The 26070-nt window shown below is 42.0% G+C and overlaps 1 protein-coding gene across 1 annotated transcript in view; it reads right to left on the bottom strand.

Annotated features, from left to right (window-relative positions):
- The window catches only part of DLGAP2 (DLG associated protein 2), a 215229-nt gene that overhangs the window by 9254 nt on the left and 179905 nt on the right, over positions 1-26070 (bottom strand). Inside the window, exons 7-10 of the mRNA XM_063099474.1 lie at positions 17848-18197; positions 16701-16742; positions 10333-10418; positions 8109-8524 (exon numbers count right to left, since the gene is read on the bottom strand). Of these exons, the coding sequence (XP_062955544.1) occupies positions 8109-8524; positions 10333-10418; positions 16701-16742; positions 17848-18197 (894 nt within the window). The remainder of the gene's footprint in view (positions 1-8108; positions 8525-10332; positions 10419-16700; positions 16743-17847; positions 18198-26070) is intronic.

The following is a 26070-nucleotide window of genomic DNA, read 5'->3' as shown; positions in this document are numbered from 1 at the left end:
GAAAAAAAAAATCACAGACAGTGGTTAGAAAGGGCTTTAATATCCATATAATCAAATGCATTGAGGCTATTGAAAATGATGTTCCAGAAACAACCTGTTGATTTGAAAGGGTGTTTAAGACATGTTGTGATGTAAAAGAAGTCATCTGTGAAAGTGTCTACTCTATATAACTCATTTCTTAAAAGATGAGGGTCTAGGGTCGGCCCTGTGGCTCACTTGGGAGAGCGTGGCACTGGTAGTGCCGAGGCCACAGGTTCGGATCCTATATAGGGATGGCCGGTGCGCTGGCTGGCTGAGCGTGGTGCGGACGACACTGCCGAGGGTTGCGATCCCCTTACTGGTCAGGGGGAAAAAAAAAAAGGGTCTAGCATTATACATAACATGTTCTTAAAAGTGATTTTCTTCTGGTTAGGATAATAAAAACTTCTTCCTTATTCATCTGTATTTTTTTATTTTTATGTAATAACCTAGATTATTGTGCTCCAAAGTTTTATTATGAAAAATCTCACACATAAAAAAACTTGAAAGAAAAGTGTAACAAACACCTCATCACTTAGAATCTGCAACCAGCGCTTTGCCATGTGCATGTTTTTTTTTTCCTGAAGCTTTTGAAAGTAGGCTGTAGCCAGCACTTCACCTGAGTTCACCCTGTTTAACTACAATTTCATTATCATTCCTAAGAAGTTAACAGTAATTCCCTGATATCATCTAATTCTAGATTGCTTCTAGGATATTGAAAAGAGTAAAACACCATAACTTTTAATAAAAGTGAATAAACTGGATTATACTTTGGCATCCTTTCAGTCTTAAAAAGGAGAAATAGAATGGTAGGTTATTACACATCTGTATACCTGGGCCCTTGTGCCTTTTTCAAATCCATCTCAAGAGGTGCTTGTTTCTCCTCCTCTACCCACTACCACCCCGCCACCCTCTTAGGTCTGATTTGCCAGCCAGACCGGGAATGGGGAGGGAGAGCGGGGGAGGAGGGAGGGAAAGCTGTCGGGACCAAAGTGGAGTCACTTGTGTCAACAGTGCCCCCCGCCCCAGTAGAGCTGGGGAAGCCCTGATACCAAAGTCTATCACAAAGGACTCCGCAAAGCCACAACCTTGCACAAAGGCCGTCGCAATCTTGCACAAAAAGATACTTGTGCAAAGACATCTGCCCAGTGACTGTCCAACTCAGATTGGTGTCATCCTTGTTGTTAATCCTTGGAGCCAAGGATAATTATCCCCAAACAACTCTGTGATCCTCCATCACTTTTCCTTCAAAAACCCTTTGTCTTCCTTACCTCCCTGAACACTCACATGGCTTACTACGGCACACGTATTCCCATTGCAGTGTTACGTTACCAAGTAAACTCATTTTTGTTTTAGAGAGCCTCTTTCTGTTATTTAGGTTAATGAGGGCTAGGACGTGGGAAGAAAATAGGAAGCCACTGAAGACGGTGTGGGATGGGGTGATGAGGGCTCTGTCTTTAAGAGTGTGGGAAGGAGGGGACAGGGCAGTCAGTGTCCAGTAAGGCAGCAGGTGGCAGGGCAGGTGGCACGGCGCTGTGCGCAGTATCTGGCAAGGTGGGGAGTGGAGGCACCTTCTCCTCTGCTGACATGTTCATGTCCCCAACTGTCCACGTTCCCCAGCCCACAGTCCCCGGTCTCACTGATGCCAAGGGGAGGCATCACCTCTGCTTTTAGAATATTAAATTTCTATTTTGTATTCTATAACCTGCATAATTGATGAAAATATTTAAAGGAACTTGTTTTAATCAAGTTGTCACTGTAGGAATATATAGAAGTGACGAATAAAGGCACTTGTTTTACTGGCTCTATACTTCCTTTTAAATTGTAATTAAAAAGTCAGTCAGTTTTATAAAATTTGAAGTTTTAATCCTTAATTTTCACATTCCTCTTAAAATGGGATGCAGCTGAAGTATTAATACAAAGTACTTCAATTTACACTCTTTAGCACAACATGAAGAGATGGGTGATATCTTGATATTGGCTTAATGTAGTGGAGAGTTTTTATAAAGGGTATAAATTGAATATAGCTAGGAAAAGGTAATGAATGTCAGAATGTAGCTAAGGACATGATTGCTAATGGCAGGAGCATTTTGCTGTTCAATGAATGGGAATGATCCTATCTGATACCTATAATGTAAATAGCTTCTTATAATTGCAAAGAATTTGAAGTGAAAATTCAATTTATTCTTTTTCACTATCCTTCCCTACTTTTGTCACAGTTTAGACACTTTTTTCTCTCAAGAGCTGCAGATAAGGACTAATGCTCATCAGAATGCAAATTTACAAAGGACCTGATATAACCCTTGCCTTTGATGTACAAAGAAATTTGATTAGCTTACTTGGCTCTTTTAATTTATTTTTCACACGTCTTCTATAATTTCCAATTCTATCTAAATTTGCTATGAAGAACCAGAACAACGTTTGCACTATTCTTTTGTTCCAAGATTTAAAGTGGATTTTTGTAAAACCTGCAGAGAGTTTGAAATGATCATTGGAATATTTAAAACCTCTAATCTCTTGGGGTTACTTTGTGACTAATTTTGTAGCACTGGTGTGGGTCAGCCACTGCTTCCAGAGATCTCCTTTCGATGTCTCAGCCCTCAATATCTTCATGTTTTTGAGCACACATTTCTTTTTAGGCTGCAGTTTCCCCATAGGCATTTAGTGGTTAGGACATGTGGAGACACCTTCATAGGCACTTACATATCTTTAGCAAGAAGACTGGTCAATTGGTGGATTCTGCCATCAGCCTGATCCACACGAAGGGACTCCCTGGTTTGGGTCTCCCATCAGACATCTGGAAGCAGGGGATGTTCCATCAAGCTACACAATTAACACAACAATCCCCAAATGCTAGTCTAGTAATGACTTACAACTTCTCCAGAATATTTCTATTTATACATTAACAACAGGAAATCTGCATTAATATGACTTAATGTAAACCAGTAATTTATTTGGGCTCATGATAGTTTTTATTAACCACAGAGGACTGAATGAATTTTGTTTTGTTTTATCAGTTTACTGTGATTATAAAATTAAAGTTTGGGCAAAAATTATTTTATTTAATGGAAATTGCAATATTCAGAGTTCAGAGTTTTGGTTTAATAAACCGTTTAATTTAATCTTTATTTTCAAAAGTGCTGTAACCAATAACCCTGTATCTATTTCTAACCCCCCCTCTATACTGTTAGTGGGATTGTAAATTGGTGCAGCCATTATGGAAACCAGTATGGAGGTTCCTCAAACAACTACAGATAGAAGTACCATATGATCCAGCAATCTCACTGCTGAGTATATACCCAAAGGAATGGAAATCATCATGTTGAAAGGATACCTGCACTCTCATGTTCATTGCAGCTCTATTTACAACAGCTAAAAGTTGGAACCAACATAAATGTCTGTCGATGGACAACTGGATAAGGAGAAAGTGGTATATTTACACATGGGGTACTACTCTGCCATAAAAAAAGAGTGGAATTCTGCCATTTGCAGCGACATGGATAAACTTAGGGAAAATTATGTTAAATAAAATAAGCTAGATATAGAAAGAGAAATACCGCCTGTCCTCACTCATAAGTGGGAGCTAAAAAAATAAACAAATTTTTTAAAAAGGAAGAAAGATATAATAATCATAATAATTTGTTGAACTTGCAAAAGGAGAGAACAGAACTGAGGCCACCAGAGGTGGGAAAGGGGGAGGGGGAGGGAGGTTAGCAAGAAATTGATAAAGGGCCACAAAGAATGATTATGTTGCATAATATTGAATATAATGACTATCCTGATTTTAGCATCACATATCGCACTCATGTATTGATATTGATATTCAGTGCTGTACTCCATAGATATGTACAATCAATTTAAAAAATAAAATAGAACTTGAAGATTATCTTACTTTTTAAACATTGTTAGGGAAATATCTGAACTTGATCAATGTTGTGCTAGTTTCATGTGTAAAGCATGCAGATGAGACACTTAAGTATTTTGTCTTCTTTGTGGTAACAAGATGAAGATATCTGGGCAAACTTAAGAAATTAAGAAAGTCGCAAAAAGTATCAAGTACATCCATTCTCTGTTCTTTGTGTTTAAGACTTATTGCAATGCAATTACATTTATGGATTAAATAGTAGTAGAACAAAAAAATATACAGACTCAGTTATTTATCTGTTTTCTGTAGAGTGGAGAGTGCATAAGACACTTGCCAGCCAGCCACCATGTCAGGCACTGTTGATGGACAATAAATACGTCAGATGTGATCACAGCATTCAGCAGGCTGAAGTCATTTGAGACAGTAGAAGGGCAGAGCTTTGGGAAAGGCTGTCCTATCCTTAGAGAAACGGAGGTCAGGCAACCCAGCTGCCCCCACAGGCAGGTACAAAGGGCAATGTTTACATGCAGGTCTTCTTAAAGAGGAACAAGGAAAGGGGCTCCCACCTCTATTTCTTTGCCTTTGCTTGTGATCTTAAACCTCCTTTTCCATCACCCTCATCCACCTGCTTGACCAAGCCCAACTATTCTTCAAGATGGCACAATGCCATCTACTCCTAGAAGCCTTCCTGGAATTTTTCCACTTGGAAGCATCTCTTAGACCTCTGAGTTTTTAAAGCATTTTTTCTGCACTTCTCTTATTATACTTAATATTTTCCACTCCCCATAAATAGTTTTCCCTGGTCTTATTTCTTCCATTCTTAGGTTATCAAAGTCATGTTCTAGACTATGTCTCATTTATTTTTGTATCATTTTTGTTTTTTTCCCTGGTCTTATATCTTCCATTCTTAGGTTATCAAAGTCATGTTCTAGACTATGTCTCATTTATTTTTGTATCATTTTTGTGTACTCAAGAGTGGCTTCCTCATAGTAAGTATTCAATAAATATCTGTTGAATGTATACATCAATGAAAGAATCCAGAAGAGGATCCCAAAGGTTCAAAAAAGGTTAAAAAATGTGTCTGGAGTAATGTGACTGGGAGGCAGAAGAAATTCACTTTCCACTATACCTAGCTGAAGAAAAACATGTTTTCCAGATGCCTAATAATAATAAGGCAAGTGAAATTTAAACAAACACTGTATATTCCGAAGTGATGGAATCTTATTATTGATGTAGGTCCTCATTTGTCATCAAAATCAATTTCGTATGTAAGACAGCAGTCCCCCTTATCCTCACGGGACATGTTCCAAGACCTTCAGTGGATGCCTGAAACCGTGATCGTATGGAACCCTGTATATGCTATGTTTTTTCCTATACATACCTATGATAAAGCTTGATTATAAATTAGGCACAGTTAGATATTAACAACAATTATAATAAAATAGAATAATTACAGTAGTATGCCAGCATCACTACTCCTGTGCTTTGGGCCAGTCTTAAGTAAAATAAGAGTTGCTTAAACACAAGCTCTGAGATGCCATGATAGCTGAACTATGACTGAGAGGCTACTAACTGAGTAACGGGCAGGGGGCATCTGCAGTGTGGATATGCTGGACAAAGGGATGATCACGTTCTGGGTGGGATGGTGTGAGACTTCATCATGCTACTTAGAATGCAATTTAAACCTATGAATTATTTCTGTAATTTTTCCATTTAATATTTTTGGTCCAAGGTTGACTGCAGGTAACTGAAAGTGTGGAAAACAAAAGTGTAGATAAGGGGAACTATTGTACTTTCATGGCATAATTTATAACATTTTCTTGAATGCCCCCAGTGACGGAAAATCATGACAACGCTTCAGCACTGAGACTTTTAATTGTTGCAGCTTTCATTCTCAGTTTGAGAAAGGGTTTGCCTTCTCCTGACTTTCACCTCTAATTTCCAGGGGCGAAGGCACAACCACTAAGGGCATATTTTATTGGCTCAAGGATTCTGTCTGGACTGCATGCTGGTGTCACAGCTAGGTGGATCAGAATGAAGTAAATGGCTAGGGTTAGGGACTCAACATTTTCTAAAATAGTAGAAGAAAGTGGTGCATAAGGACACAGAGAGGAAGGAAGCAATGTAGGGGAGGAAGTTTCCAACAAAGGAACGTTTTGATTTAATAACTTCAAATGGTGCTCTGGAAATGCACAGCCTTCAACGTCAGACAGCTCTGACTTTGAGTCCTCACTCTGTTGCTGTACTTCGTGTTATTTGGGGCCAGGTTAATCTCTCAAAACCTCAGTTTGTTTTTATAATGGTAACAATAATATCTACCTATTACATTATAATGAGCATTGAGGTATATAAAGCACTTAGTATATACTTGGTATATAATGTGTTCAGCAAGCACTGGCTTGCAGGTTTCTTTTTTTTTTTTTTAAAAGTCATCCTTTTAAAAACTATAATCCTTGAAAAAAATAACTAAAAGTACCCACTAAATATGAAAAAGAATGATAAAGCAAGTTTTTCCTGTACCCAACAAATGGCTATCACATGATATAGAAAATATACCTTAACTGAAGAATCACATGATATAGAAAATATATCTTAATTGATCAACATTCAAATCTCACAACCCGTTCCAGTCCCTGCAGGAATGTACCCAAGCTCTAGGCCACTCTTGTTAGTACACAGAGAACTGGAGCTGACAATTTAACCTGGATTTGGTGTCAACTTAGGCAATTTAATTTTTCTCCATTTTAGTTTTGGGATAACGATTATAAGTCCCTTTTATAATTAAAACCATTTTACCAAGTTGAAGCATATACTGACAAGTGGAAAAATGCTGCATAAAATGATTGATTTTTAAATACCAGAATTTTGAGCACTCATTCCATTAAATGTGCCCTAAACAGATGATACGTGTAAACACATGCCATGTGAACAGTTTGAATGTGGCGGCGTTGACATTCGTCAGCCATATGCAGACACACAGGCACTGCAGAGCCCAAGGAGCTGTGTCCAATGCTTTTCCATGGCAACACTTCCTCCCAAATACTTGTGTCTAATATCACGTCAAGAATACATGGAATTTGATGATTAAGAGAGAAACGTGGAAGAACAGAGCTAGTCAATTAAAGGCAATAGTTCCCTTTCTTTATAAGTTAACACCCAAAAATCAACACGCCAATGGTTTTCTCAGACTGCTCAGATTCCAAGGCCACTGCTCTCTGAAAGTTGCAGTTGATATAATTTCATCATTGTACTTCCATTTCCAGGATTATTGACACACTCCATTACAGCAGTCATCCAGAAGGCGAATGGCAGGGCTAAATTCCCAAGTATATCAGCTATCATTTTGAACTTCAGAATTTATAGTGATCTAGTATGTGTACAAAGTAATTCATGGAAAAAGAAAAAACTACATTAAAGAGAGCATGACTTATCAAATCAAAAGAAATACCTTTGTGAAATCATATTTTGGTAAAGACAAACATTAATTCTAAGTATTCTGCAATTATGTTCTTGGTATTCTTGGTCTATAAACAAAGACAGGTAGTATTTGCTTATAAATCACATACAGCAATTTAGAAAGGGTGCTGCTTCTGAACAGTCTTGATGGTAGGTTTCTTCAGGTAAACAGGAAGGAGGAGGGGAATAAGCTGTTGTCCCTTACTACATGGAGAGGCAGAGACCTGTGTGACCATAAAGGGTTTGGGACAGATCTGCATTGGTGACACTTGGTTGGGGAGATCATGTAGATCCCCACTTAATTTAGTGATGAGAGAGCTGGGCACACCATCACATAGCTAACTGGTTGAATCTTTTACTTATCTTCAACTTTTCTTTGGCACAATGGAAGACAATTTCTTATAAACACGGATCAGTATAAATTCTAGAAAATAATCAAAATGCTCCAAATTAAGTTATTGTCAGAATTCAAGAAAACCAGTATGTGAAATATGAGACAAACTATGCTACTGAGAAAACTGTTAATTGATTTTATATATTCAACTTATCTAACAAAACAAAACAAAACAAACGAGAGGATCCCCCTTCAACATTTTAGCGATTGCTTTTCTTTTCATGAATTTATATCTTTTCTTAGACTATGGTAGAAAGTGCACTAATTTTAATTTATTCAAATATTGACGAAAGCTTTCCCCATTAACACTGTCATTTGCTTATTTTTGAAAAATTACCAATGTCTGAAAAGCCGTAGGAAAATCTGAGTTCTTACTTTCTTCCGAAAGATCGTTCTCCTCTGCTTCTCTTTCCATCTCTTTACACCAGCCTTCCATCCTCTTCGTCTCTGTGTGCAGCAGTTTCAGAAACCATGAGCCATCCCTGCGGCATGGAGACATCCTTCCAGTTTCTACTGTCTCAATGGATGGCTCCAACCAAGGGTCAGGAGGGGGAAGGTTTGAAGTGTCCGCTTGCGTCCTATAGTCTTCTCTATAACTGAAGAGCCCCTGGGTCCGTACAGTTCTGAGCGCTCCGTACTGGGTAGGGGTGCTGGGTTCTGAATGCCGCTGGAAGGATGAGCCGAACTGGAGGCCTTTGTCCTCCATGGTGATGTGTCCCGGGAAGCCCTCCAGCTCCAAGTCGGCTTGGACAGCAGCCGTGACGCTGTTAGAACGTTTAAAACGTCCATGTCTGGAAAAGGAGGAAAAGAAGACAGATGGTAGCCTTTCTGAAACGACTCTGTGTAACAAAATCCTAAATATATCTTGTAAAGAACATACCTTAACCACAACAAACAATTCAAGGGAAAGATCAATATTTTTACCCATTTAATATGTTAGTGTTTCATCTACAAAAGGACATTAGGTTTTGCAAATAATTAAACTTTGACATCTAAGACTCCCTGTCTAAATAATACCCACATAAGATTTCAGTTTACTGAATAATATGCTGAGTCAATGTGTGAAACCTCTATCCACAAATGGCTACCTTTCTTTCAGAAATAGGCTAAACGTTTACACACTTCTACGCTGTTGTAGTGTGTAAAATGATGCCCTGTGTTGCTTCTTTTAGTAAATAGTATCTGTATCCTACTGAGTTTTAGTGACTTCCATATCACCGTTCAGGGCTGAGCTTATTCCCCTATCTGGATTACTTGATATCGTCCTCCTTAGTTCTTTATGCAAAATAATGAATCAAAATTCTGACTTTAGCAGGTCTGTTAAAAACATTTTCTTTGTATATGAATATCCTTCATTCCACACAGCTGATTATTGCAATGATTGTCAGGAACATGCTTATAATTGGAAACCAGATATTGCTGGGTGAGAACCGCACGCACGTGTGTGTGTGTGTGTGTGTGTGTGTGTGTGTATGTGTGTAGTATGCTGTATGTACATGTGAGTGTGCACATGTGTGTAGTGTATGTCAATGTGGAGTGTGTATGTGTCTGTCACCATATCTCTGTGCTGTGTGGTGAATGCATATGTGTCTGCATATGTGTGTGTGTGTGTGTGTGTGTGTGTGTGGTGTCCGTGTGCCTGTATAGGGTGTGTATGTCTGTGTGTGGTATGTGTCTGTATGGTGTGTGTGTATGTGTGCATGATATGTCTGTGTGATACACGTGGTGTGTATATATATGTGTGTCTCTTTGTGTGTGTCTACATGATGTGTGTGTGTCTCTGTGTGTATGTGCACACCCCAAGTTACTGTGGCTATACATGGCACCAATCGCACCCGCAGACAGTACACAGCTGTGCGTGTGGGTGGGAGGCAGTGAGCTCAGGTTCCCAGGTGCAGGAGGTGTCCAGGATCATAGATGTCTACTTGGGAATTAGGGGAGCAATTTGCTTGTGGTCTGAATTTCTATGTAATCAAAATCTTTATAGGTTGGGTCTTAAAACCCCCTGTCATGAAGGATGACAGCACCGTACCTACCAGATGCCAACAATGAAATGTTCTCATTAAAATTTGTTTTAATGAAATTGACAATAAATACTATTTTCAACATAAATTAATCACCCTGCCCTTGTTACAAAAATAACACTACTGTAATGGACATCTCTTTGCATTTTACATTTTGAGGTAGCTCTTTAGACGTGAGACAGCTTCATTGTATAGCTAAAGTTTTGAACCTGTTTCATTCTCTCTCTTTTTTTTTTTACTGTTAACATTATAAGGTGAGAAATATACATTTGCTTCACCCTCAGCCTATCTTTTTTTTTCCTTTGGATAAAGGACTTTCAGGGCTTTCAGCCATTCTGCTTTCATAGGTGGTAAATTACTTTAGAAAGAAATATTCCCTTGCCTCTTGCAAAAACAAGACGTAGGTGAATGTTAATTCATACTTGAATGATATAAACTGAAAAGTATAAATATATGACCCTATTTCCTCAAATGGCATGAATTATTGATGGCCAGCATGACCTAGAAGCTTGCAATCAGGAATTAACAAATGGTTCTCGCTTGGGGAGCACTGCGTATTTGAAGGGCTGAGTTACCGCTTTTCATCTTCCACTTGCACACCAACAGAGTGGTATTCCCGCAGGCCTCGGCTCTCCGTGTCAGAATCCGTAGCTGTTTCCACCTAATTCAACACAGAACATCTCACTTTAGAAATGAAATGTGGGACCAGGGCAAGGGATTATTTTTTTGTTGTTCATTTGCTGTAATTAATTATGCATTTGTTTAATTAATACAGAAATGCACTTGACCCAGTAAAATCACAAAGAGAGGGAAATGCATTCATATTGGTGTAATTACGTTGCTGCTGTGTTTCATCAAATTTTATATAACTACTTGAACGCAATGCTGCACTTCAGTCTTTTAAATGTGTGCTTAGTTTAGCTCAGGCAAAAAACAGGCTTTGTTGGACTGCGTTACTATAGAACTTAAAAGCTCTTATCACACCCTACAGTGAAGAAACTAAGAACAGCATGAACCAAACATAGCTAACAACAACAAATAAGCGATTTAATAGAATTATATTGATGGCTGCATCCACATACGAAAAGACACAGAAAGGAATTTAAGCATTTATCAGAAACATTGAGGCAAACTCTCCATCTGTATCTACATATAGCTGTCTCACTTTTGCTAACAGGAAATTCCAGGAGGGTGATATCAGATCAGGACAGAAATTATGTATTTTACAGAGAATCCTTACTGTGGCTGTATTTGCCAAAAAGTCTCCCAAAATCCATGACGCATTTTAATGATCAACAGCCATGTAAAATTATCACGAGGGAATTCTAGTATAGTACATTAAAAAAAAAAAAAACCCAATAAAATCTCAATAGGAAAAGTCTGTGAATCCAAAGGTTGGTTAAGCCATAAATATTATTTCATCTACTGAATCGTCCCTTACTTCTTTCACAAAAAATGTTACCTATTGTATCAAAAGGACTTTTGACCCCAATCTTAAATGTCATAACTAAGTTGTAAAACATACCTTTTCTTAGAAATCTTACTGACCACTACAAGAACAAGGTGCAAAGCATTAAATAATTACGACGCTGCTCTTCTGAGTCATGGAGAAGAGCTGTACCTCAACGTTTCAGGTGTGGCTTGTGTTTGGCTCAAAGCTGCATCCATGTAAAAAGAGCTGACTCAAATTTGTGGCTAAGAAAAATGATGATGGTAGTAGTTAACATTTATTCTATGCATACATGCGCCGGGCACTGTGCTAAGAGTGTTATAATCATTGTCTTATGTAATCCTCACAATAACCCTGCTGGTGTTTCATATTCAACAGTTGGGGAATCAGAGAAGGCGAGTAACTTGCTCAGGGGCACCCAGCTTGTTGGTGGCAGAGCCAGGATTCTTGCCTGGATCTGACTGCAGAGCTGTACTCTGCACTGACTCTCTATGGCCAGAAGAAAGACAGCTGCATGAAGACCCTGGAGCTCCTGGTTGGACACTGAGCCATGGGAATAGTCAGACATTCCATCTTTTTTTTTTTTAAGCTGGCCAGTACAGGGATTGACACGTGGACCTTGGATTAACACCTGGACGTTGGTGTTATCAGCACCATGCTCTAACCAAGTGAGCTAACCTGCCAGCCATCTGTCTTTTATTGGTATGATCTTAAGACAGGCATAGAAGCTTTACCTAATTTGTATTGCACGTTTTGACAGCTGGAAGAAGAAATGGATTGATTACAGAAGGAAGAACTTTCCTAAATGAAAATCGTAACCTGCCTGCTAGTTTTTTTTTTCTTCTTTTGACCGGTAAGGGGATCGCAGCCCTTGGCACGGTGTGGTCTGCACCACGCTCAGCCAGTGAGCGCACCAGCCATCCCTATATAGGATCTGAACCCACGGCCTCGGCGTTACCAGTGCCACACTCTCCTGAGTGTGCCACGGGGCCGGCCCCCTGCCTGCTGGTTTTAAGTGGGTCATGGCTTTATTAAATTTTACCTTACTAGGAGATTATTATTATTATTTTGCACAAAAGGATCATAGTACAGTGAGTATATTTAAAATTTCATGTCAATACATATGGAGCTGCTCAGAGTTTTAACTGCATACTATTCCATTTTACGAATATAACCTAATGTATTTAATCAGTCTTCAATGGAGGGATAATTTTGTTATTTCTAGCTTTCTGCCATTATAAATGATGCTGCTATAAACATATGTCTGTACTTGTGTGTATGTGCAAACTTTTATGAATATATTCATATGATATGTGGTTGCTGGGTCAAAGGTATTCCATTTTACAATTTTGGTAGATGTTGCCAGACTTGATAGATATAGCTATGGGTGAAATCAATTCATATGTATACCTTTAGATATATTTTGTAATAAAAAGAGCATTTATTTTTATCAAAAAATGTTGAGAATATTTGCTTCATTTATTCCATTTCTAGGAACATAGCCCCAAATACATGATCTTAAATGCGGACAAATGTGTGAGGTATTTGTCATGGCATTATTTATAAGATGAAATATGGGAAAAATAGGGGGATAGTAAAGTAAGAGGATGGTAACATACAGTAAATTATGACTTACTCATACATAGAATACTGTGCAGTTATTTAAAATGATGGTTATATATTAAGAATGTTTATGATATTATGTAGACTAAAGAATGTAGGTTAGCAGATATGAATGATAAAATTATAAGATGCATGTGCACACATAAAAACATATATTCACAGATATGTATATATTCTACAAGTGACTAAAAAATACAACAAAAATATAGCAAAAGGAGTTTTTTCTTCCTTTGCCTAGTCTCCAAATTTTCTCAAATATAAAAATTTTGTTGAATCTTTGCTTCCTTGTCTCAAAAATAAGGGTAACATCAAACACCTCATTGACTGATGTGAGCTGTCAGTATGAAGCCTGATTCAGGGAAGTCTGTGCACAGCACATTTTCATTCTCTGCCCTCTCACCTCAATAAGGTGAACAACGATATGTATATTAAGTTAAAGGAATACACATTTGATGCATTTTACTTATTTTACAGTAGTTGTCATATGAAACCTAAGAAAAATGAAGTTCTCTATTGTTGAAAGGTAAAGGCCAAGGGAAATATGGCAAAATTGTATCTAATATCAATTTCAGAAATCTTGGGAATAGAGAAGCTTTATAAGAGATAGAAAAAGAAGCAAATTTAAGACAAAGAAAAGGAATTGCTATATTACACAGTGAAAAGGAAACTCAACAGAATCTTTTCCTAAGGAAATTCTGGCTAGAAGAGTAAATGGAGTAAAAATATTTTTAAAAAATATATGTATATATTCATTTCTACAAGACCCACTGTGTATTAGATAACTGTTCTAGGCATTGAGAAGAAAAACGATGAACCAGCAAAGTAGCTAGATAGTCCCATCTCCCACATGGACCTGGGTTTACAGGCAAGTCAAGGCCACTCAGCCTCAGGCTGAGCCCCTGCTTCCTGTGGGGATCCTAGAGAAGGAATTTGTGCGTGGCCAGAGCTCTGACCTGAAATCTTTGGTCTCCCAACAAGTTAATTTTATGCTCTGTCTTCAAAGTTTTACATGTAGCAAGGCAGGTGCATTGCTTTTGATACAAACTCATCGTTCTTCCCTCAGGGACATATTGTAAGTCCAGCAGTTAAATCTGACTTGCCAACCCTGCTACCTGAGATGGTCCGGGCTCCAGCACAGTGGGCAGGAAGAGCAGGGTGGTGAGAGACTGGGCATGGCTCGGGATGGGGGTCAGTGGGTGATCAGCATTCTTTTTCTCAGGCAGGACATTCAAAATGAATAATGACAAAGGCTTTCATAGGCTGCCCCCTTCATTCTCACAACGTGGTGATACAATAGAGGAGTTGTCATTGTTCCCATTTTAAAGATGGAGCTCCTGGGACATGTGGGATTGAAGGATTCCTGAATATTAAGCCAGGGCTCTCTTCTATGAAACTGCAGTATTGGGAGCAAAAAACATTTTCAACAGAGTTTCACAAGCACACACATACACACAAAAGAAAATGAAAAACTGCCTAACAGACAAAGCACAAACTGATAAAAACAAAAATTGAACACAAAGAAAAGATTTAGATGGTCCCATCATAATGAAGAAAAGTGAGGAAAGTCCAGATTATGAATTCCAGGTCAGATGACCTCTTGAAGAGGGCTCGGAACAATGTGAGTGAGCTCTTTTCCTGATCCTAGGACTGGCCTGCGAGTGCCAAGGGTTGGCCTGATTCTCTCCTAGAGGGCATTGGGCCTGCAACTCTGGAGCTCTGATGGGAACTGCCCATGCATCCTGCTGCAGCGTCCAGCCGTCTGAAGAAAAGGGACTGCAGCTTGTGTCTAAGCTGGGCAGGAAGGGAGAACTGGGTCGACAGGAAGTGTTAGCCAAGGTTAGACCTACTTACTAGGAATCACACTGGACAGAGGCCAGCAGTTATAGCTCAAACCCTGAATTCAAATCATGACTGTGAAGTGTTGTGATGTAGTGTGCACTTGGGGAGCCGTCACTCCACAAATCAGTGAGTCACTGAGAGCGTGAGATCCACGGAAGGAGCATTCAGTAGTACGGACCCTATTCAGCTATAAGAACAGCATTTGCAAAATGCCAAAATGCAAACTGGCTGCATTCAGACAAAACTCTGGCTGTTTCCCCAGTGAGCTTCTAGGAGACCGGTCAGCAGTCAGGGTCAGGCAGGCATTGGCTCCATCAGATGCTGGTTGAATGTTTACAATGCTAGCCATCTTTCTCTTCAAGCTGCAGGACACAACAACGCTGTTCAGTGTTTCCTGAATAGGGGACGGATTGCTTCATCCCTACAGATCATCGGATGAGAACCTGGGCAGGCTCCCCCAGGGGATGGAGTCATTCTGCAATTTCATTTCCCTTCTTTGGGAAGCAGAGTGGAGATGGGCTTCGGGATCCCACCCTCCTGGGCTTCAATCAAGGCTTTGCACTTACAGCCCTGCACCATTAGGCAGGTCACTTACCCTCCCTGAGACTCGTTTCCCCGTTTCCCCATTCGTAGACTGGGTACAACAGCAACTGGCACATAAGGGTTATTATGAGGATTAAATCTGCACATGAGATTGTGTACAATAGCAACTGGCACATAGGGTTATTATGTGAGATTAAATCTGCACATGGCAGAAAGCCAGGGAAACAGGGACATGTCCAACGCTTGCTTATTTATCTATTATTATTGTTATTATTTTTACTTTGTGCCTTGACAGCACTGACATTGCCTTTAGCTGTTCTTCTAATGCCTTGTAGGCATCTATGGGTAATCTTTTCGTCTGCTTAAATATCTGTTTGATTATTTTTCTTTGTTCTATACTCTTTATGTTTACTTCCTAAATTCATGTCTTTCATTTCTTTGGCTATATTTTTTAATCCTGGCACTTAAGTTTCTTTGACTGCATTTTCTTTTCGGCTTTTCAGTCCACTTTGACAATTGTGAGGTTACAAGCTTACATCGTGCTTTTTTTTTTTTTTTTTTTTTTTTTTGCTGCCATAAAAGACAGGTGAATTAGTTATCCACTCATACTCTTGCATTCACATTTATCCTCACTGAGCACGCACCCAGCTACTCATCCACCCACTCACTTCTCCGACATGTACCGAGCACTTGCTATGTGTCAGGCACTATGCTAGGTGTGGGGGCATCAAGAGGCAGAAGGTCCAGTCCCGGCCCTCACAGAACACACAGTTTGAGAAAATGGTGTCAAGAAAGGCTTCCAGGAAGGGGATAATGCAGGGACTGAGCTTTGGAAGTCAAAGCCAGGGTGGATGTGGAAAAGAAGTATCTGCTCAGCAGAAGGAACTTGAGTGAAGGATGGGAGCTAGAAATGGATGGGGTATGGGCTAAAGGAATGGCATCGGGTTCCTGGCTGTGAAGGGGGCATTCTTTATCAACATAATATAATTTTCTAAAATTATGTCCCCACTACCTTCAGATAAAGTCAGTAACCCCATGTGTTCAGAAAAGGACACTTCCCCTTGTCCTGGCTGAGTGGGAGCCTGGATGAGGCTTGTGGGAGGTGGCAGGCTAGAAGACCAGGGGAAGCCACCTACTTGTTTGGGAGCCTCAAAGTCTTTATTACAGCCTGAGAGCTCTCTGGAGTCACAGAGATCAGTGAATGTACCCTGGCTTCCCACGTGCTCATGATCAGACCCCAGCAAGTCCCTGGGTGCAGGCAGGTGAATGATGGCTGTGAGCCCCACACTTGTCCTCACCTCAGTGGGTCCGATTCTGCTTATTGGGGGTTGCGAGGGTTTCCTGCAACAGTTGGGAGCACCTAGCAGAGTGCCTGACATATAGAATGAGGACAGAGAGGTGACAAGAGCAGTCGTATGGATAATCCAAAAACGGGAGAAAAAATAAAATTCATGCGTACTGGGCTTTGGAGCATATTTTGGTACTTACATCTGACCTTGGGTATGGCTGATGCTCTGGGAATTCAGAATCCTAAACAAAACAACGAAGCCACAGTGTGGAGACCTGGTTCAGAGGACCCAGGCCAGCGGGAGTCTCCCACCCTGCTGCTCCGGGTCCCCGCCACACCTCACATTGGTGCCCAGTGCAGCCTGGCCCTCACCTCCAGCTCCACTCGCTCTCCTCCCTGGGGAGGGGGGTGCAGGGGCTATTAAGCATTCTGATTTTTAAATCTCTGCTGGAGACAAGCTGAACGGAGGGGCAAAAGGAAGCAAGAGGTGACTGTGTCGACAAAGGACTTGGCCATCAACCCTGCTTACCCGTCCGTGTTCACAAGATTGTAAAGAGCAGAGCCACCTGAGAAAAACTAAAAGAAAATGTCCCCTGCTGTCCCTGGATTAAGGGCAAGTTGTTGTCCTTATAGTGGACTAGCTAAATTAGGTAGGTGCAGACGGGAGCTTGCTGTAGCTCAGGTCCCTGTCTTGGGTAGACATTTGGGGGCCTAAATAAATGGCAGGTCAAGCCTCTGTGGTCTGTACCACGGAGTGCAGCATTTGTGACCACAGCCATAGGCCTCTGAGTGCCTTGCGGTCTGTGGAGAAGGGCCTGTTGCCACCCACACCTGAAATCACTGTGAGCGTCCCTAAGTTTTGTACAAAGGAGGACTCTGCTTCTCCTTTCACCTTTTCATTCCCAGAATCTTTTTGTTTCCCCACTCAAATGTCTGCAAGACTGAAAAGCTTTTGAAAAATAAGACTTCAACAAAAACACCACCCCTACTAAGCATCAAAATAGCCTCATCTCCACACACACTCTCTAAGTAGCTATTGGCCTCTAGAAAACACGTAAGTCAGGCTGGGGGACCTGCCAGGGTGGCAGGGGGTGTGGAGCGTGAGCCCCTGGGTCTCCTGCAGCCCTGCTCTGGGATCTGGTTTGCCCTGGGGTGCTCACCACCTGTTCCTGCCCTTGCAGTTTGCAATGTGAACACATGACCTTGCTCTTACGTCTCACTGCCCTGCTGAGGATTACAGTTAATGCTAAGGACCCAGGGCTATTGGTTCCATTTTTGACTTATTCTATGCTTTTTGCAGCAGCAGGTGGAGCATTGCACCAGAGCCATGCCATAAAGAGAGGCTACCTGAATTCCGATGGAGGAGCATCGGCTCTTGAGGAACTCCTCAGCCTTGGACACCAGAATGGCCTTGTCACTGGTTCGCACGGAGCTGCTCTGGCTATCTGAGGCATGACGCTGGGCCGCAGCCGTTTCCAGAGCTAGATTCATAGCCTTGTTGCTGTCCAAACTGTCTGTGGAGTTGTAGAGGCCACGGCCATCCTGGGGCCACGGGGACATCCTCTGGGCGCGGCTGTCCTGGTAGGCATCCTGGGTGGACTCAGTGCTGCTTTGAGCTGTCACCGAGATCAGAGGCTTGGAGGTGGTCCGAGGAGGTACCGGTGGGGGTGTTTTCTTGTAATTCGTATATGAGACAGCTGTAAGAAAGAGAAAAAAAAAAATCCCAAGTCAGTAAGTATACTTCACCTCCATCAGCCAACACGCTCACACTCTATGGTCAAGAGAGCAAGTCTCTTCCTGGATGTCTAGCCTAAGAAAATGATGCAAACTATGGGCAAAGCCAGTCTACATGGATACATTTGTAACAGCAAAAAATGACGAAAACACCTAAAAATCCAGCAGTAGAGACACAATTAAGCAATATCTGTTTGGCAGGACAGAATGTGGCATACCATCATTTCTATGCAGGTCACGGCATTGTGGGAAATGCTGTCTGTATGGACGAAGGTAGAATATATTTGTACAGAAAATCTGCGTATGAGAAAAACTTACTTAGCAGTACATAAAATGTTAATCATGGTTATCTTTGAGTGATAATATGGGTATTGGTTTCTCTTCCATTTGTCTGCATTTTCTAAAAATGTTTATAATGAATATTATTTTTATAATGGAGAAAATACACAATATCAGAAAACGATTTACTTCCCTGTAAGTACACGCTCACTGGGGATAAGTTGTCCCATTGAAAAGGGTCACCAGGTCTATAAATCCTGGGCCCAGATCACTTTCACCTCGTGACCATTTACCTGCCATTTCACCTCCTCCTAAACCTGCGTTGCCCGTAAGAATTCTACACAAAAGAAAAATAAATGCACTTGGACATAAAAATTGTATTAAATACCTTTTAGACACTACCCCAAATTCAGTAGATATATTTGCCAGGGCTCAGGGTATTATTTTCACAGTAAGGATGAACTGCTCCTAATATTCTCTTTCAATATGAGTTGGTTTTCCATTACAGTTGGTTATTTTTCTTTATCTTGAAAGGAAGAATGGATAAAGTGCTTCTTGAAGGGAGTTCAGGCTCTCAGCACCCCTGCCCCCCCGCCATCACAGGGGAAGGTAGCAGCAGGAGGCTGCTCCTCGTGTTCAGCAACAGGACGTGCACATGCACACAAGCGTCTTCTGGAGAGAACTTTAGCGTCATCTGTGAGGACAGACTGAGCAACGATTTTCATTAGGAACTTTCAGAATCCGGGCCCCGAGAAGCACTAGCCTGCGGCTGCATGTGGAAACACCACTTCCAGTATTCCGTTCCTGTGGATTCCAGCCTACTTTCCTACTTGTTATCCCCTCCTCTAATTATACCATCTGTAAGAATGGAATTTCCTTAAAAAATTCCCAGATGTTATCCCCAATAAACAATGATAAATAACAAAACAGAATGAGTTTATCATGTTAAGATGATTGAATTTTAAGGCATAACAACTGCATATTAAAATTTATGAAATGAATTTTTAAAAGAATGCATTGGAAAGAAAATATGAAGGATAGAAAAGTGTTGAAGAACTTTGCTTACACCAGAGAAACTAGAATACTCTTTTTTTTCCTGACTTTTCTCCCTAATTTTAATCGACCTCGAGGAAAATTATTGAAAACTAACAATATTCAAGGCACTATTTTAGGAGATTCGGAAATGCACAAAATAAGGTTCCCAACCTCAAATGCTTACAAGCTATTTGGAGTTTCAATTATAAGTAATTAGGTTATCTTAAGTGGAGGCTCTTTGTTTGCCAGAGGAAATAGGGTTGGCATTCTCCCAGCCCACCGGGGTGTGGGTCTCCCAGAAATACCTCGCCCATCCTGTCTGCCGTCCATCCTCTAGACTCTGGGTCACTTCGCCTGAATCACCTGCCTCCACCAGGGCCACTTGAACATGCACATCCATGACTTGCCCCTTCTTGGTGTCTAAGTTGCTGAAATAGAGCGCCTGACTGAAGACGACCTTCATCTCCACACGATTTCAGTGGGTCACTGACCTCCGACACTTGCCGTCCCCCAGAAGCGCTGTGCCTCCTCCCGCGACATTCCTGTCCCCTGACCGCACCCTCTGACTTCTCTTCATCTCTCGCGTCTTCACGCTCTTGGCTCAGTGGGATTTCACTTTCTTCCCTACTCATCGCAGCCTTTTAACCTCCCGCACAAACCTTTGCCGAGCCCCTCCCGGCTGGGACGCGTCATGGGGCAGGCACAGGTGAGGCGCCCGAGCGCAGCTGAGCCACCAGCGCCGCTGAGGCTCCTGGAGGACACAGAGCCGGCAGCGAGCCCCTCGCTCACGGCCTCGCGGGCCCTGCCATCCCCATGTCGCGTCTGTGCCTAGATCCCCCGGGCCCCCTGTCCCTTACTCACAATGGCCACCTGGGCCTGCTGAGTTCAGTTCTGTCCTCAGGGCTCTGCCGAACGTGGCTTACCCACTGCCGACCCCCTGGCCCCTCATTTACGGAGAGTCCCCAACAGGTAGTTAAGGACAGACCCCTGGGTTTGAATCCCAGCGCAGCCTCCTCTTAGCGCTGGGTGGCATCAGCGAAGGGCGGGTGTCCCACCCTGCCAAGCTGCAGCTTCCGTCTGTGACAGGCATAGAGCAGCGCCTCCTCGGGAGCGTTTGCAGCGGGGACTGCGGCGCCTGCCCAGGTGCCGGCTGTGGCGCCGCCTGCTCCTTTTCCGAGTCCTTCTCAGTCCTGACCTTTAAACCTACCTGAAAAGCCCCTCTGCTTCCCCTCAGGACAGACTCCTCTCCTTACCCTCCCCTCTTTTCACTTGCTGCGTCCTTAACTACTGCCCATCACTTCTCTGCTGATCACCCCCAAGCTCCAAACTCAAAGGCCGCCTTCAAGCTTCCCCTCCCTGGCTTCAAGCCTCTGACTTTGTGGATCTGATACAGGAGGTGCTCAGTTTCCCCTGGCTTGGGTTTCAGGAAAGCCTTTGGGTTTTCAGCCACTCCCTGAGGTCTCAGGCCCTCTCCTCCGAGCTCTGGCCTACAGGAAAATTGCTGTTGCCAGTTAGACCTATTTTAGCACTAACAGGGGAAAATGAGACCACAGGAGCTGGATTATGCAAATCCAGTGGCTGGGCATGCTCAATAGCACAGAATATTTTTGAATATGCCTGGTGCATGTGATAGGGTCTGACCAAGGAACAGGCTCCAGGAAAAGACTCAGCACGTGCAAGACTAAATGTTACATGACTAGGAGTCACCCCCTTAATTGTATATTAATTAGATAGAGAAACTATAAAAGTGGAATTCCAGCAGATGGCAGGATTGTTGATCACTTTCCTAGAGGCAACCTGCACTTGCTGGCTGAGGTGTGCACACTTTACTTTGTATCAAACTTACTTTCAGGAAGCAGCTGCTCACTCTCTTGAGCCAGCCTGCACTCTGTACTGAACTTTAAGGATATGTTTCTTGCCTTTCTGTTAGACTTGATGTCTGTACTGAACTTACTTTTGTGTTAAGCTTGGTGTGGGCTCTGCTCAGTCTCTGGAGCTATGCTGCACTTTCTGTGGAACCTGTATTTCTTATCTGTTATATTAAACTTGTTCTCACTTTCTACCATGACTCTGCCCTTGAATTCTTTCCTGTGGCAGAACCTGGTAAGAGGACTGGGTGGATTGAGGCTGACTATCAGGCCCCTGGACCCTACCTCCGACGTCAGATCCTCATTTCTTCCTTGAAAATTGTTCCTCCTACATTTACTAACGGATCACTTTCTTCTGTTTCTCCAACTTCTATGACATGTCCCCATTCCTGTGTCTTTGATTGCTGCCTTTTACAGTGACTCCAAAATTTACAGTTATCACTCCACATTTTCTCTCAAGCTCCAGGTCCCTGCTATTGGCATAGACTTATTTAATTGTATGTAACACGGTTTTCTCAGACTCAGCATATTGGTGCCCTGTCTGGGAATTGTCTTGTGAATGGTGTTCCCCTCAGAGCTGGCTGGGTGCTCTCAGGCCCCTCAGCCTTCTCAGTCCCCACAGCCAATCTTTCTCTGAGTTCAATCAATGATGCTGGCACCCTGTGTGTTCCACACTCTTCCCTCCTACAGTCCTAGGTCCTAGAGCATCTCATCATCTCTCTTTTTGACCATTGCAGGTTCTTAAATCCCCATCCTGCCTCGGCCTCTCCCTCCTCTGGACCATCCTCACACAGCCACCAAGGGACGGTGGGAACAGACATTGCTGCGGTCTCTCCCTGGCGCCTGTCTTCTCACAACAGTCCCTCTCCTTGGAATCTCCACCTCTTCTTTTCCCCTGCTCTCCATTTCATCTCTGTATGGGAGGTCTTCCTGAGTCCTTCCTGATTCAGGCAGAGGTGATCTCTCCCTCCACCCCATGTGGGGTCTTGTGCTTCTCTCTCCTGCATCATTTCTTTTGTGGGGTACTATTTATTAGACTATGGACTTTTTCAGACTGGGGAGACCTATAGCTTGGTTTCCTCCCTCAGTACCCAGGGCTTGAAGCATAACTAGGACTGAACAGTTTGCTGAAAAATCCAGTAACATTGCAGTATGGCCAAGGTCACTCAGGAGAGAGAGGTCACAGTAACCATGGAGATGCAGCCCAATCATGGGGGCTTAACAATTTCAGAATAGTGAATTGTAAGTAAATTGAAGTAAAATACAAGTCAAAGAAAAACTCATTCTTCAAGAAGGTTATTTTTGTCAATAAAAAAACTATAAATTTGTGCTTCTTGAATAATGAAGCTAGAGGAAAATGACCCATGCCATTTTAAGATTATTTTAACAATGTGTAGGGTGAAGGAAGAAAAGCAGTGGAAGGTTCTAGTATGAATAAGACTCTTAGATAGTCACCAAACAAACAAGAAATGAAACCCTAAGAATAAAATTAACCAAGGAGGTGAAATATCTCTACAAGAACTACAAACCATTGTTGAGAGAAATTAAAGAGAACACAAAAAGATGGAAAGACATCCCATGCTCTTGGATTGGAAAAATTAACATTGTGAAAATGTCCATTCTACCCAAGGCGATCTACAGATTTAATGCAATCCCCATCAAAATACTAATGACGTTCTTCGCATAAATAGAAACCACAATCCTAACATTCATAAATCCTGAATAGCCAAAGCAATTTTGAGCAAAAAAAATAAAACCAAAGGCATAACACTACCTGACTTCAGACTATACTACAAAGCTATATTAACCCAAACAGCATGGTATTGGCTTAAAAACAGACATACAGACTAATGGAACAGAATAGAGAACCCAGAGATCAACCCACATACTTACAGCCAACTGATCTTTGGCAAAGGGACCAAGAGCATACATTGGGGAAAAGAGTGGCTTTTCAATAAATGCTTCTGGGAAAATTGGACATCAATATGTGGAAGAATGATACTAGACCTGTACCTCTTGCAATATACCAAAATCAACTCAGATCTGAAACTGTAAAACTCGTAAAAGAAAACAGGAAAAACACTTCAGGATGTAGGACTGGGGAGAGAGACTTTATGACTATGACCCCAAAAGCACAAACAACAAAAAGAAAAATAAACAAATGAGATTATGTCTAACTAAAAAGCTTCTGCACAGCAAAGGAAACAATCAAAAGAGAGAAAAGACAACCTACAGAATGGGAGAATATATTTGCAAACTATGCATCTGACAAAGGATTAATATCCAGAATATACAAGGAACTCCCAACAACTTAACAGTAAAAAACCAAGTAACCCAATTAAAACATGGGCAAAGGAGCTGAATAGGCATTTCTCAAGGGAAGATATACGAATAGCCAAAAGACACATGAAAAAATGCTCAACATTAGTCAGCATCAGGGAAATACAAATCAAAGCCACACTGAGGTCTCACCTCACCCCAGTTAGACAAGCTATTATCAGAAAAACAGAGAATAACAAATGCTGGTGAGGATGCAGAGAAAGGGAAATCCTCCTACACTGTTGGTGGGACTGTACATTAGTGCAGCCATTATGGAAAACAGTTTGGAGTTTCCTCAGACAACTACAGATAGAACTGCCATACAATCCAGCAATCTCATTACTGGGTATACACCCAAAGGAATGGAAATCATCATGTCAAAGGCATACCTGCACTCCCATGTTTATCACAGCTCTATTTACAATAGCCAAGAGTTGGAACCAACCTAAATGTCCATCATCAGATGACTAGATAAGGAAAATGTGGTATATTTACACAATGGAATACTACTCTGCCATTAAAAAAAAATGAAATACTGCCATTTGCAATAACATGGATGAACTTAGAGAAAATTATGTAAAGTGAAATAAGCCAAGTGCAGAAAGAGAAATACTGCATGTCCTCACTTTTCAGTGGGAGCTAAAAAGAGAAAAAAAAAAATAAATAAATAAAAAAGGAAGAACAATACAACAATCATAATAATATGTTGAACTTTCAAAAGTATGGATCAGATCTGAGTTTACCAGAGGTGGGAACTTGGGAGGGGGAGGGGTGTAATGAAGGAATTTGTAAAGGAAATTGAATACATTGTATAATGTTGAATATACTAATTATCCTGATTTGAACATCACATATTGCATACAGGTATTGATATCCAGTGCTAAACCCCACAGATATGTACAGTCAACTATCTTCCAATAAAAAAAATTTTTTTAAATGGAGGTGAAATAAAAATTTCTTTAGAGAGAAAAAAAAAAGACTTCTAGATATTGCAAGGTTTGGTTGCGAATAATTTTGAATACTTGGAAAGAGTTAGGCCATGAGATACAGAATCTCCACAGATTTGTAAGTGGTCAGAAACTCCCTGCTGGCCCAGGGTGGGCATTGTCCTTTGGCTTTTCCTATTCCTCAACTATGTGGTAACTCAGGCTGGCTCAGGAGCTTCTGCAGTGGGGCATAGAGCCTGGGTCATTAAAGGCAGACTGCAGAGGCCAACTGAGAGGTTGGGGACTCAACAATCTCAACCAGACTTCTGGAAGTGGGAACAGCTGGCAGGGCTCTTCAAGGGAGAGTCCAAGAATTAGTCCATATTTTGAGAGTTGGGCTTCAGTGTGTTGTCTGTGGCAGGCTGTAGGCACAAGTGGAAAAGGGCAGTGGAAGGAAAGGGCAGGAAAGCAAGACACTTCCAGTGTGCTGTTGTTCAGGACAGGGCTCTGTCCCAGAGAGAAGGGTGCACGTCAGAAGCAACTAAACAGCAGAACCGAGCACTTTCATCAGATGCTTCCAATGGGCTAAGTAGCTTTCCTACTGGAGCTGTTGGCAGACCCAAGGACCCAGACTCTAGATCTGATGCCCCCAGGTCTGCTGAAAGCCAGGGTTCCTAGGAAGAAGTCATGTGGGGGAGCCCAGCCATGAGGCCTAAAGCCCATTCTGGGTTCTGTTTGATTTCAAGCTCATGCAGAAGGAGTGCAGCAGTGCACACCCTCTGCAACCTGCTCCAATGAGACTCGCCCCAGCTGCAGGGCCCACCTGGGCTGGTATGAAGGTATCAATGGGCCTGACAAGGAAAGGGGAGCACTGGCCCCTATATTTAGGTGTACATCTGAAGTACACTTAACACATGTTAACTGTGGCAACTTTTCAAACCTGGACCCTGTCTCTCGCCTATCAACCTGAGTGGCAGTCAGGTGCAGTAGACAGTGTGCGGGAGACTGGGTTCCCACCTGGTTCCAGCTGCACTGTTCATTCTTTCAGCAATGGCTCCCTGGCCACATCTGTATGAACTGGGCAAGCAAGGGGGAGCCCCTGCATGTGAGGACCTTAATTTGGTGAGCCTCAAATCCTCCCAGAAAATACTTCTGTCATATTAGCCAGTGGTGATCAACTCAGGGTGATTCTGTTTGCCCTTTCTCACAGGGGACACTTGGCGATATCTTGGAGACATTTTTGGTTGTCACAACTTGAGGTGGAAGGAGGGGTGCTTCTGGCACCTGGCAGGCAGAGGCCCGGGATGCTGCCAAATATCCCACGATCCACAGGTCAGCTCCACCATGAAGACTCATCTATCTCAAAATGTCAGTAGTGCCGAGCTTGAGAAGCGCAAGTTAGGCAAATC

Source organism: Cynocephalus volans, chromosome 1, assembly GCF_027409185.1.
Source record: "Cynocephalus volans isolate mCynVol1 chromosome 1, mCynVol1.pri, whole genome shotgun sequence".
NCBI classification, from domain to species: domain Eukaryota; kingdom Metazoa; phylum Chordata; class Mammalia; order Dermoptera; family Cynocephalidae; genus Cynocephalus; species Cynocephalus volans.
This window is presented reverse-complemented; position numbering and strand designations above follow the sequence as displayed.